Source organism: Zootoca vivipara, chromosome 6 (assembly GCF_963506605.1).
Source record: "Zootoca vivipara chromosome 6, rZooViv1.1, whole genome shotgun sequence".
NCBI classification, from domain to species: Eukaryota; Metazoa; Chordata; class Lepidosauria; order Squamata; family Lacertidae; genus Zootoca; species Zootoca vivipara.
In genome coordinates this window covers 52381926-52396843 of record NC_083281.1, presented here as the reverse complement: position 1 = coordinate 52396843, position 14918 = coordinate 52381926, and the positions used below count along the sequence as shown (strand labels likewise).

General features: G+C 41.4%; 1 protein-coding gene across 1 annotated transcript in view; it reads right to left on the bottom strand.

Moving 5' to 3' along the window:
* Nucleotides 1-14918, bottom strand: part of ADAMTS18 (ADAM metallopeptidase with thrombospondin type 1 motif 18) — a 102736-nt gene that overhangs the window by 32411 nt on the left and 55407 nt on the right. Inside the window, exons 11-16 of the mRNA XM_035118770.2 lie at nt 13192-13287; nt 11780-11928; nt 5180-5352; nt 3846-3976; nt 3262-3385; nt 2073-2317 (exon numbers count right to left, since the gene is read on the bottom strand). Of these exons, the coding sequence (XP_034974661.2) occupies nt 2073-2317; nt 3262-3385; nt 3846-3976; nt 5180-5352; nt 11780-11928; nt 13192-13287 (918 nt within the window). The remainder of the gene's footprint in view (nt 1-2072; nt 2318-3261; nt 3386-3845; nt 3977-5179; nt 5353-11779; nt 11929-13191; nt 13288-14918) is intronic.

Here is a 14918-nt window from a genome sequence, read left to right as displayed (position 1 = left end):
ATTTAAAGGTGAACCTACCTAATTTGCACTTTCTGAAACAACATGTGAAACAAAACACAGCAATCTTTTAAAATTTGCAATTTTCTGAATTTTGCAATGCAGCTCTCTAGCCAAGTAATATGTACAAAAATGCATTTAGTTAAGTAAAGGAGAGCATACACAAATACAGTATATTAGGGTGTGTTTCTTTTGCAAAAATGTGTATATTAGGCACAATTGCATAAGAAATTATATACTAAGAGAAAATCACAGTAAAATGCTGATGAGTTTCATAAGGCCAATGACAGGTAAATGTGGAGAACTGAATATAAGACTGGAGAAAATGAGAAGCAGAGAAATTGAAAGCGACAGATTTGCTCATCTCTAAATACATAATCCACACACATAGAATTTGAAAATTGGAGAACAGAAAATTGAACCCAAAAATGAATCCATGCTCAAACCTAAGATTGATCATGGCTTCATTGTCTTTCTAAAGTTTTAAGGCTAAGTTACAGTGCAAGCAATGATGAACCAGGAATGGGGTCTTCTTTGTCAAAAGCCAATCCACCTCCCATCTAAGTCTTTAAATAAGTTTTATAAATTGAAACCAGATGACCTTAAATTACCCTTGCTGGAATTTCAACAAAACATGTTAGTGTTAAACGTTTTAAAAAAAATCTGCATGTCTCCACTCAAGGCAACTCATCTACATTACCAAAACCATGTGCTAAAAGCTGACATTGATTTGCAATGCCAGGTGGTCATATGTCTGCCATTTTGGTCTATTTTCCACCATCCAGTCAGAATCTGACTATTTTTGCAGGATTAAGTTTGGAATCCACTAGAGAGATGCTATTTTTAGTTGTACAGTACAGTCATACATTGGGTTACAGATGCTTCAGGTTGCGTCATTTCAGGTTGCGTCCCGCGCCGAACCCAGAACGGGTTACTTCCGGGTTTCGGCGCTCGCGCATGCGGAGAGACACTAAATCACGCTTTGTGCATGTGCAGAAGTGCTGAATCACAACCTGCACGTGCGCAGCCGTGGCGTGGTGCTGTGCTGCGGGTTGCGAATGCTGCGGGTTGCGGAAGGCCTCCCGCACGGATCACGTTCGCAACCTGAGTGTCCACTGTATCTGTTTTTATAGGCTCTGTAAATTCACAAACAGCAACCTATACATAATGCATTCTTTTGACATCAAGAAGCATTCCAAAATGACTCCCCATGTTCTGCCTACTTTTGTTTCTCATCCACGTACTTATTTTGCTAGTAGTAGCAAGAGGAGGAAGAGGAAGAGGAAGAGGAAGAGGAGGAGGAGGAGGAGGAGGAGGAGGAAGAAGAAGAAGAAGAAGAAGAAGAAGAAGAAGAAGAAGAAGAAGAAGAAGAAGAAGAAGAAGCTGTAGTAGTAGCAGCTGTAATCACCATCACCACTGAATACAGTTAAACTTCCAAGTTAAGATGCACAGGGTTGTACCTTTTGCGTTGAAAGTATTTCATGTCAATTATTTTAAAAGATTGCTGTGTTTTGTTTCACATATTGTTTCAGATATGTTTCCATGTGCTGCTCTGGTTCACCAGAAGCGGCTTTGTCATGCTGGCTACATGACCTGGAAGCTGTATGCCAGCTGCCTCGGCCAATAACGCGAGATGAGCGCCACAACCCCAGAGTCGGTCACAACTAGACCTAATGGTCAGGGGTCCCTTTACCTTTTAATCTTTCAAACAGCTATCAGAACATCTTCAGCATCAATATGAAATGCAGGAAAAGTGAATGCTGGCCTTCAGGCTGTCACATGATCCCCCCCCTCGAGCATCTGAAGTTACCCAAGTCTTTAGGCAATGGAGGAATGAGGGCAAACACCCCCACCCCTCACCCTGGCTGACAGGAACAATATTCTCTAGAACACCCAAGACAATATGTCTCATACCTCTGTAAACCATGCTTTAAAACCTTCCAGCATGACTATGCTTACAATCCTAAATAGGAACATGACTTCCTGTTCTTTTGTGCGATTTAACCTGTTGGACAGATGCTGCACCAAGCTCAGTTTGTCTGCATCAAGAAAAGAATGAGGAGAAGAAAGCTTACCTCAAATATGAGTGTCTCATTAGTTGGCCCACTTGCAGAAAGCCTCTCTGGATGGCTAAACGAGCGCTGATACTCAAACATGGTCCCAGCAAAATAGAATTTCCCAGGCCAATCAATTGTCCAGTCTTTTGTTAGGTAATACCTTTTGCTCAAGTTGCGCACTGCAAGGTAGCTGCTAGACATCTGCACTTCCTGGATTTCAATGCTGCGGGCTCCTGCTGGAATCGTAACAATTGGGTAATAATCTAAAAGTTGGAGAAAATGTAGGATTTCATTCCAGTTGTAATGTAGGATTTCATTCCAGTCGTAAAAGCATTTCCTTTTAATCAAACCAGAATATCACAGGCTTTTTTCTGTTGTAAAAGGTAAGACTATTATCCACAGATCATGGACCTTATCAGTTCTGCTCTAGGCAGGCAATAATTTCTGGTAATACAGAACCCCACTTACAATTTTCTGGCTACAATATGGCCATAGACAGGCAAGGCTTTGGGAATACAAGCAAGAACCAGAGCAAAATTTCCTTTGGGCAGGTTCTTGTAGTGCTGGCTGAAGGTGTCCATATGGTCCATATGGATGCCCAGCACACATCTCACAGGGGGCATTAATTGAGAAGGTTGCCAGCACGCTAATAAAATTGGTGTTTATTATGTTATTAGTATATTGCAATTGTCATGGCCTTTGGCTAACACAATAAACTTGTTTAGTTGAATCATAAAATGAGCAGTGATATCCTTTGGACACCACAGACCATGCAGATGCAGGCCTCGATCCACCTAGCAAGAGTGGAAGAGAAAACTTTCTGACCCAGTTTTAAGGGAAGAAAGGGGGGGAAGGGGGTCAATCATCCAAAATGACTAAGGTCCGACCATGTAAATTTTCAGGGCTCTTTGTATGTGTAGAGTTGCCATGGCCTCTCTGTGGGATGAGATGGGCCTGGGCAAAAGGTTGGTAGGATGATCTACTGTTATCTGTGGAAGGGTGAGTTTACCTGTGGAACAAAGAAAGGGTCCATTTTTAAGACAACTCTATCTCTGTGGAAGGTACAGATTTGCTGCCACATACACCTCTAACTTTTATCTCATATTTTATCTCATCTCAGTTTTGCACATCGGGAATCCTGAACTACGAGAAATCACAGTGCAGAGGAAGATATACCACAAAGTCCTAGCTCAATGGGTTTTCTTACCATTAGTTCTATGTTGGGTCAAATAATGGCCAGAGAAGAACTTGCATGTTGAATTATCTCCTTTGCAAACTCCGCATGCATCCAAAACAGCTTTAGATCCAAGCTGACGGTCGCACCCAACTTGCTGCAACAAAGAAAACATGAGTGAAAGACTAAAAGGGTACATTAGACTGTTAGGGTACTCCCCCCCCCAGCTTGCAAAGTTCATTTTTAAAAGGAACAAGTTCTAGTTCTAATTCAACATGTCCAAAAAGGAATTAATTTCAGCACCTTTAAGCTACAGCTCCCAAAATTCTTTGGAGAAAACTATGAGTGTTTAAAGTGGTATCACATCATGTTAAATGTATATGCAGAAAAGGCCTCAGTTCCATTGGTTCATACAGTCCAGTATGCCACTTGGCTAAAACTACCTAAGTTTCAGACAAATATGGTTTTCCATTGCCTGCTACCAACATACTCTTTTTTAAAACTGGGGGTGCCAGGGATTGAAGCTGGGACCTTGTGCATGCAAAACATTTGCTCTACCACCGAGCTGTAAAAAAGCAAAGTGGCAAAAAAACCAAAACCTTTTAGCTTAGCCTTACTTCACAAATCCCATCAATGCACACATCATCTCTGTTCATGGAGCAAGGGGTTCCATCTTTCACTCGGTTGGACATTGCGAAGAAAAAGTCAAAGTCTTCTGCAGTGCAGTATAGTTTGCAGCGATCTTCCTCTGAAAAGACATTAAAAGGGCAAATTATGGAGTAAAATAATTAAACAGTGTTGCCATTCCATCCTGGAGACGGATGATAGTGCAAGGAATAAAATGAACATAGGTAGCAAGAACATTTGTGTAAATAATCATACGGTTTCTGAATGGCCCAGCAAATTGGAACATAACTTACCACCTGGCCACACCAGCACACACACACACACACACCCCAATTCAAAATCAGGGACAGGCAGGCTGGAGGTGGATTTGTGATTGTTACCATTCATTATTTTATCAGTATTAGATTTATATTGCTTCCACCCTTCCTCCAATGTAGCATTCATTGGTCTGCTTTTTGCTATGTTATCCTTACAACAGCCCTGAGGGTTATGTTAGGCTGAGAGAGAATGACTGGTCCGAGATCACACAGTAAACTTCATGGCTGAGTAGTGATTTTAAAACTGATCACCCAGGTCTTAGTCCACTAAATATCCCTCAAAGTTCATGGACACTTTCCAGCCAGGAAAAACACCTAAGGGTGCAAAGCTGGGCTAGTGAGGGGGGTGGCCAGGGGGGTGGCCAGGGGGGTGGCTGTGTGACTAGGGAGGAAGTGTGGCCTGGGGAGAGTCCTGAGAGGCAGATAGAGGCCTAAAGCACACTACCTCTGCTGTTGGATAACACAATATAATTATCCTCCATATTCCTGCTGGGAAAACTGAAGCTGAAATGGAGTGGTTCCCTAGAACCACCTTGTGGGGTCATGGCAGAGGTGAGATTCAAACTAGGGATTTCCTGATTTGCAGCTTTGGTTTGTATCTAACTAAATGCTACCTAGTGTTGACCCATGGAAATTAATGAACTTAAGCTATTGATGTCCATTTACTTCAAGGGGCTGCTTTGATTATGACTAGCATTAGCTGCAACTCTCAGTCTCTCAGCCACTACATTACAACCATTCTCCTCCAGCTACATCTCTCTTTATGGACTGTCAGATTAAGTAAATCTTTAAATGCCTGAACTTTTCATAAACAATATTTCTCTGTGTTGCTGTCAACAGCTTATACTGCTGCCGCTGTTGTTATTAAGGATTTTATTGTCGATTATCTCTATAATTTGTTGAAAAGTGTCTTGAGGGTCTGTTATGATGGCAAGGCAGGGTATTAGAATTTTGAATGAATAATGCAAGACATATCAGAAACTGGTTGCATGCTGTTCCTGGCTTACCTTCCACTTTCATGTAGGGCTTCCACTTATAGTACCATCCACGAAAAGGTTTGCTGTTATATTCAGCACACTGTTGGGCACGGAAGTCAGGGCTACTAGACATGCATGGTTGAACATTGCAAAGTTGATAAATGCGACTTGAGCCCTGACAGAATTTGCCACCGTACTGAGGCCTATGGAGAAAGAAAAACCGTTTTGCAAGGCCAAACACAGAGCAGATGATCAACTCTCAAATGCATATCATTACTGTGGTAATTTGGTTTGCATATGTCTTGGTTTGCATACATTTTGGATTACAAACATGTCAAACCCGGAAGTGCGTGTCCCGGTTTGCACACCTTTTTTTGGATTACAACCTATTATTATTATTATTATTATTATTATTATTATTATTATTACGAACAATTTTTTTTGGAGGCCCCATTGGCGAAAGTGCGCCTTGGGTTACAACCTGTTTTGGTTTACAAATGGACCTCCGGAACGGATTATGGTTGTAAACCAAGGTACCACTGTATATCTACTTCAATTGTAATCAACATCAAAATAAAAATTCTAATCCAAGAAGCTTTGTTTCAGATCCTGTGTTTTGCTTCATTAATCAAAACAATGAGCTCAGAACATGCCATCCGGCAAGAACCAATATATGTTCAAGAAAATGATTTGTTACCTGGTAGGTCATTGCATCCTGAATAAAATCAGGAAATGCTCTCTTGTTTTGGATCAACTTATTTTTTATGTGCAGGATGTAAGAACACAAGAGAAGTCTGCTGGATCAGACCAATGGCCCATCTGGTCCAGCAACCTGTTCTCAAAGTGGCCAAAAGCATTCTCATCCCACTTACATAGCTGCCAAGTTATCCCTTTTTAAAGGGATTTTCCCTTATGCTGAATAGGCTTCCTCGCGAGAAAAGGGAAAACTTGGCAGCTATGCACTTATGGCTCCCAGCAACTGGTATTCAGAAGCAATCCTACCTCCAACTGTGGAGGCAGAGCATAGCCATCATGCCTAGTACTGTAGCCATGAATAGCATAATAGTCATCAATAGCCCTCTCCTCCATGAATTTGTCTAATCCTCTTTTAAAGCCATCAAGGTTGCTGGCCATCACTGCCTCCTATGGGTTCCAAAATTTAGCTATGCACTCCATGAAAAAGTACTTCCTTTTATCCCTTCAATGGATGTCAGCATGTGAACATAGTTTCCTAATCCAGTCAATCACTGAACATTTATTTATTATTTTACATTTAAATAGCTTTGGGAGGAGGAGCCTCTTTTATCTATGGTTTCAACCACACATTACCAGAATTTGTTTGCTGGTAGGGCAGAGTCACTATGCTAGCCTCCTGGCTTGTTGGACACCTTAGCTTACTGGGGGAGTCAGGGACAAGTGTGTGGGGAGACCAGCATATGTAGCATGCAGCTGTATCTCGAGGGTATCTCAAACACATTACAGCTGTCGGGTGATTGTTACCAAGATCACAATACACAGGGAGGAATGATTTATACCAGGCATCCCCAAACTGCGGCCCTCCAGATGTTTTGGCCTACAACTCCCATGATCCCTAGCTAACAGGACCAGTGGTCGGGGAAGATGGGAATTGTAGTCCAAAACATCTGGAGGGCCAAAGTTTGGGGATGCCTGATTTATACTTTCTCTCTTCAGCTGTAACACTCATACCTCTGAATGTTACTGCAAAGCACACACATGACAACAAGACATAGCTGAAAAAGTAATACATTTTAAAACAAAACAAAACAAAACAGGGTTATTATGTAGCTGTAATTGGCAAGAAATAATTTGGCTCCACTGGTCACTGAACTTCTACACATCATGCAACTTTTCCTTGACTGACCTAAAGAAGGTTCTCCCACGGGTCTGATTATACAATGCATTCATTGAGCAAGCAAGATCAATTTTGTTCCAGTTTTTCCCCCCATTCAAATGTCATCAACCACCCAAGCATGTATTCTAAATAAAACACACGTCATGTAGTCAGCCCTGGGCTAATCTTGGTTGACCTTATACAGGACTCCTTACATTATATTAAATTGCCCTGGTACATGACAGGGAGAAATGTTTCCAAATTAACCCACCATATTTACTCAACAGTGGTGCTCAAATCCCTGTATAGATAGTTACCACTGAATGTTAAGTCAGTTACATACTACAGAACAGAGGCCCTATTTTGAGGTATTAGAAATACATATCTCTTAATATCCTACTCAGTTGAATCCATCATGGGGGTAAATTGTTAACATATGTAGGACAGAAATCCAGGTGTGAGATATATATATATATATATATATATATATATATATATATATATATATATATATACACACACACACACACACACATATACATCCTCTGCTCAGACTCAGCATTCTAGTTCTTGTATTACTACAAAACAAGCTGGAACATGTTTCCATGGTTTGTGTGCCTTGAAAGCTAGAATTCTGATTCAGAATATCCTCTTGCAACCACTGGCAATTGATTAACATCGGATCTAATTTTTTATTAAATGTGAAGTTCTTGGTTCTGGCCTAAATTATTGCAATCTCCCTCCCCCGATCCCACCCCCCAACAACCTCTTTATGAATCTGAGGCTGTGCAATAGTAAGCGTCTTCATCTTGCAGATTCATCATGTTATATACTGCATATTCATGGTCCAGTGCCCATTTGATCAGATTCAAGTGGGTCCTAGTAATCTTTATGCCACAATAAATCTGTTAAAACTTTATGGTGCAATAAATATGCAAACCTTTAAGATGTCACCAGACTGTCTTGCTTTTATTACAACCTGCTCACATTCTGAAGTCAGAAACATTTTTTTTTTGGAATTTGGAATTATCAGTGTGGCATAATGTTTAGAGTCAAGGGTGCTAACTTGAATAAAATATGGTGGAGGGGAAAGGTAAGCCCCACCTCACATAATCGAACGCAAGATACAGCACATAGCTATCAACTTTTGGTGGCCCCCTCAAATATTTTATTGGGTGTGTGCGTGTGTTTGTGTGAAGGGATCTCGGCCCTTAGGAGTTGGCTCCTATGGTTACCTCCAGGTTCACAATCAGTAAATCTATGAATACCAGTTGATGGTGTGAGGAGGGAGAGCGACATTGGGGGGAGCCTATCGCTTCCCTGTGTTGCCTTGCTTGAGGACTCACTAGAAGCTTGTGTTTGGATTCTGTGTGAAACAAGATGCTAGACTAGATGGGCCTTCAGTTTCACCCACTAGGCCTCTGCTTACATTCTTATGGTCTATTAAAGTCACACCTCTTCAAAGTAAGCACGGTCATGCCTGGGCTATTAAAGCTCTATATTTTCTGTATAGAGTCAAAGGTTTATGGAATTCCATGCTTGCACCATCCCTCCAGTATTAGACTAATTACTGTTTTTAGTTGTACACTCCAATTTCATTTGCAGCCCTCCTGATCACTCATCAAGCTACAGCATGCAGCAAATAAAAAGTACATATGTTGAAGCTATTTTGTTGCTTTGGAAGATTTTTTTTTTAAGTACAAGCACATCTAAAATTGCATTCTAATATTTTTGTGAACAATACACTATTATGCAGCAGGTAAGACTCAATCCCACATATATGAGTTACTATGAACGTTTGTCTCCAGGGCTTTCTTCATGTTCTTTACAGCCAAGCTATTAAATTATGTAATCTATTTCTTTCTCAGAGAAAAATATCTCGATTGTAAAATGTTGTGATGTATGGGAAACAGATCCACAAATTTACACTACAGCAGCTTGTACAAACATAATGATTTTAGCAAATCTGCATAGTTCTGTTGTACTGTGGATGACCTCCAAAGGTGTTTGGTGCAGTAAGGTCGTATCTAATGCCTTGAGATGTTCAGAATACCAGGGCCAATTTTCTTACAAGCTCAACACATTCCATTTATATTGTACATTCTAATGATGATAAAATTGCTGGTTATGCTGGGGGGGGGGCTAGAATCATAACGTCAGACACAAAAGGGTTATGAGACATGGTAGGCTCAGACAACAGCCCCACAATAGGAGCCATGTGGTCACCATGTGGTAGGAATCAATGGAACTAGGATTGTCTGACTGTACATGCAATGAACTCCATAGTATGTACTTATTGGACAAGACAAAAAAAATGAGATTTATTTATTTATTTGGACCTTTTCATACCCCCCTTCATCTGAGATCATAGAGCAGTTTACAATATAGTAACACAAAAAGACGTAATATAATAGCAAACAAAAGCAATACTCCTTTACTCTGCTTACAGTTTAAAGGTCCATAGATTCTTTAATTAGCCAAAGGCCTGAGAGAATAGGAATATTTTTGTCTGCCACCTAAATATAAGTAACAAAGGTGCCAGGTGAGCCTTCCACGAATGCTAATGAATCATTATGGCACAAAAAAGATTAAAAGGTTCCTACCAAGTATATGACAATATTAATTTTCTGCGACCACCATAACTTAATGGAGTGATGATTCTATCTCTCAATGGCATTTTACTTCAGAAGTTTGATGCATTTCGTACTCGTTTTATGATTAGGAGGCTGAGATCCAACAATTCAATATAATACTGAAGTTTGCCAGCAAATATTTAAAGGCTCAAATAATTAAACAAATGAGGAAAAAGAGAAACAAACCATGAAAGGAGGTATGCAGTTACATATGGGAACCCACAATTGTTACATAGCAGTGGCTGAGAAGTAAAAGGGGAGGGGAGGAGAAGGGATAGGGGGCGGGATAAGGGGGGAAATATATATCGGGGATTTAAGTGTATTGAAATAATCACAAATGTCATTTTATTTACATCTTATGTTTTATTTCTGTAATTTGTAAAAAAAAATCAATAAAGCTTTGTTTTTAAAAATTAAAAAAAGGAAAAAATGTAATACTGAAGTTTCATGTCCACCACAAATATTTCCATCAATTCCAATTTGGCTTTTCACAATAATTCCATAGCAGGGGTCCACTGGTCATATAACATATCTATGTATGACCTACATGTGGAGGGAGGAAACCAGATTGAATCCAGTGTCTCCGTCCCCCACACACCATGTTTTGATTGTCTCTGTATGCTCAGAGATCCTGCAAAATGTTTGATCAGTGATCTTGCAGAATGCAGTGTTCTGAACATGTGGCATGTGCTAATGCAGGCTTCCTCAACCTCGGCCCTTCAGGTGTTTTTGGCCTACAACTCCCATGATCCCTAGCTAGCATGACCAGTGGACAGGGATGATGGGAGTTGTAGTCTCAAAACATCTGGAGGGCCCAGGTTGAGGAAGCCTGTGCTAACGTATGTTCACACATTGCATTTAATGACTGTGTAATCTGTGTACTTGTGTACACAAATAGTTGAGCTATACACTCATACTGCTATTCACATGTAACATTCAATGAGGGCACTATGTTCATGTATAGCTGTACAAATCAATGTGAGTATCACTCTTTCACACAGCTATACATACAGCTTGTACCTGTATAAGTGTAATGCCTGAACAAGCTTACAATAAGCAGAGCTCAACAATGGGACAGCAGGGGCGATCTTCCTTCTCTCTATGCCCCACTTGCACATTGTAGGGGATATGTTGTGAGATCTGCCCTACAATCCTAGAGCTAAAGCTAATCAGATCTTAGCTTTATATAATCCTCTATATTGCCTGGCTGCAAGCCTAATTTGAAGAGAAAGCTGAATATGTGTAACATGCAAACAAATAACTAACTAGCCAAAATTAGAGTTGTCTGGACATGCCATAATCCTGGTAGGGTTTACGATCTACTTCTTTCAGCTTTAGCTGAATTATCACTAGAAAGAGGGATCAACCAACATCAGACATTGGAGCAGGTGCTCATACCAGAACCCTCATAATCCAGAAATGAAATGTAATCTACTGCAATCCTCTCCATACATAGCTGACGCAGCATGAGAAATGGCATTCAGTTCTGAATGAAATATGCCAAACACTCAAATCAGTTGAGACTCCACAGTTAAGAATTGTCTTATGAGGCTGTGTTGTTGTTGTTTTATAAAAAAATGAATCACTTGACATTATTCTTTTGCTAAGGAATTGATGTGAAGGAATCTGTGGTCATCCAGATGTCAAGTGTTATAAATGTCTAACCATGTAGAGGGCATGGAGTGAAGAGCACCACCCCCTCCACACCCATTTTCCCGTGTTTACTGGAAAGGTCTGATGGGGGATTCTATGTTTTCAACCTAATACCTTTGGGGAAGGCCATAGCTCAGTGGTAAATCTAACAGGTACGGAAGGACCTCTCTCTGAAACTGGAGAGCCACTGCCAGTCAGTATGGAAATACTGAACTAGAGAGACAAACAGTCTGGGCTTTGTATAAATCAGTTTCCTGTGTTCCTGAGTCTCCCATGGTTGGTGAGACCCTACCCTTCCCTACCCTATGCTCTCTAAATATTTGAACATTCAAAACATTCAAATTTGGTTGAATCCAGCCCATAAACATCATAAAGGGGTGGGTGGGTGTGGGTGTGGGTGTGTAAACTGAACACAAATATTTACTTTGCCACCTATCTTGTTAGGATACAAATAATGATAAAAAATAATACCTTTTCATATCAATGTCTTACTTTGGATTATTGCAGTGTCTCTCTTGGTACGTGACTCCACCCCCACAGGTCCGAGAGCAACTGGACCACTCAGACCACATGGACCACTGGCCATTAACAGGCTTGGGACCATGGTCTCCATATTGTACACATTGACCTCTTCGACACCACTGTAGGAGATAATGTAGAAAACCAATGCTTTGTCAGTATCTATCAGGATGGCTGGGTAAGGTTGAAAAAAGAACCAGTTATAATCAGTTATGAACCACTAGAGTGGAAAGGAAGCTAAGGCAAAGAGTAGGTGGCAAGAAAATGGGGAAACTGGAATTAGTGGCAGAGATCTGAGTGAATGCACCTCCTAATCCCTTCCCAACCATTGTCCTGTCCTACCTTCAAGGTCAACACTGTCCCAGGTGAGCTATAACCAATGGAGGTTGGTTCCTTTGGTAGAATGAGGCATTGTAAACTGGCCTGTGATCCTCAGATGAAGGGCAATATAGAAATTTAAAATAATTGCCCCATCAGCCTCAGTCTGTCCTCAGCCAGCCCTCACCTGCTTCCTTTCTTACAACCAGTCCAGGAGGTGGCTCTGGCTGTCAACTCAGCAAGGGGGAGGATGGGAACAAAGATAGAATTAGTTGACTCTGCCCTGTCATTGACTCTGGTTCCACCTACCATTTGGGCTCCCAGCTTTCTGCCCTACCAGTGGCAATGGATACCAGCCGTCACCGGGTATAATAATACATTAGGGTGGGCACACACATACAATTCAATGTGCCTAGATGCAGAATGTGTGTGCCATTCCTAGATCTCATCTGGGATGTTTATAACACTGTTGAGGACAATAAAGGTAAAGGTAAAGGGACCCCTGACCATTAGGTCCAGTCGTGACCGACTCTGGGGTTGCGCGCTCATCTCGCATTATTGGCCGAGGGAGCTGGCGTACAGCTTCCAGGTCATGTGGCCAGCATGACAAAGCTGCTTCTGGCAAACCAGAGCAGCACATGGAAACACTGTTTACCTTCCCGCTGTAGCGGTTCCTATTTATCTACTTCCACTTTGATGTGCTTTCGAACTGCTAGGTTGGCAGAAGCTGGGACCAAGCAACGGGAGCTCACCCCGTCACAGGGATTCGAACTGCCGACCTTCTGATCAGCAAGCCCTAGGCTCAGTGGTTTAACCCACAGCGCCACCAATCACAGTGGATTTTATGTGCATATGCCTTTTCAGAAGATAGGAAGCTGCCTCATGCTAAATTGGTTGGTCAGCCTCAGTCCTGTCTATATTGACTGGCATCGGATCTCCAGGGTTTCAGAGAAGGATGTCCTCTGGCTCTGCTTGGAAATTCTGGGGTGAGACCTTCTGCATGCAAAGCAGGTTCTCTACCACTGAGCTTTGGCCCTTCCCCCACTTTTGCAGCCTTAGTAACTTACCATGCCTATCCCACAGGGTGTTCCTTCTGCAGCTGGCATAAACTTCGTCTCACATCGATGGCCTACTTTATGGCACCACAGTGATTTACATATATCCTGAAATTTATAAGAAGAAGAAGACACTCCCATTAATCTCAGTCTTTCCTGACTAGAAAAATCCAACTTGTCTATTCTGATGTGAATGAGAGGCCTGAGATTTATAGGTTAAGGTTACCAGATGTGCCCTTTTCCAGGGGACAGTCCCCAGATTTACAGATCAGTCCCCTGACAAAATCGACTGAATTCGACTGAAGTTGAAAAGTGCCCTCGGATTAATTGAAAAAAAATGGTAACCTTAATATAGGTGCTTGTGTACTGTCTTGTTATTGCAGTTTAAAATATTTTCATTTAATTTTTTCTCCTTGAGAAATGATCGATAACCAACCAACAAACAAAAAACACAATAAAATGAACAAAATCAAATCTTTGAAAAATCTAGAATATTCGCACATACATGCAGATGACTTTTACCCCCCACCAACACATCATCACTTGTTAACTGTCTGCTTTGAAATGCATTGTGATTGTCACCAGTTCTTTCAGTAGTCTTAGGTCTGTGATAACTCATTTAGTCAACTTCAAGTCTTCCCATGCTGCTGCTGTCACTAAGGATATGTGAACCAACCCGTATTGCATGCTAACTTACTTTCCCAACTTTTCCTCCTCTACAGTAGTGCCATCAAGGTATGACTTGGGGGGCAGAAGGCCTTGAGGAAAGAGCACCCATGCTGCTACTGGGGTATAAGAATGGGACCAAGGAGCCCTTCATTTGGAAAGCTCTAGTCTGGAAAGCTCCAATGGTGCTCTTGTGCTTAGGTCTAGTTTTTGTGCTTCCTATACACATCTTTGTGACCATGATGAGAACAGAATGCTGGACTGGATGGACCATTGGTCTGATCAAACAGGTTATTCTTATGCTCTCCTGAAAAGCTTTCCCAGACTTGTGCACCAGTCTGATCCAAATGCATGCTTGACTCATATTATTATTGTTCTGCTGCCTCTCTTTCATCAACAATACTATCCAACTGGTTTCCTAAACAAATCCCCTCATAGCTATTTGGATTCCATACCCTGTCCTTTGCCCACCCTGCCTCTTAACAATTCAAGCTGCAGCAAAGGCTTCTGCTTCTCCCTCCTTGAAATTAACAAGATCCACCCCTTCCTCCCCATTATAGCTGCCAAAACTCTGTCCCCTATGTCTTGTTGTGGCTTGCCTCAAATACTGCATGCTCCTCTTCTCTAGCTCTCTTTTATCACTCCATTTCCTCTACTCTGTCTAAAAGCTTGAATCTGTATGCCTCTCCCCACCCCCTGGTATCCTGTGTTCTCTTCCTCTCCTTTCATAGATGCATTTACTCTTTCATATCAGTCTTTGCCTAGTGTCCTCTTATTGCCTTGCGTTTCCCACCTCCTGCTGGTCATCTGTCAGTGCCTATATCAGCTGTTACATTTGATTTGATTCTATTCATTTAGGAATCAATTGAGACCAATGTTTAAAATCTCTAACAACCAGTGTTAGCATAGGAAAACCAGCAACATTGTGTTACTGCCAGTAATTAATTTGTGAATTGTCATGATGCTATCTTATATACGTATAAACTTTCCTTACAGGTGTCACAAGGTGTACTTGATGACTGCCATGGTCTCTTGAATCTGCCTCAACAAGAATTGCACACCAGATGTTGCTT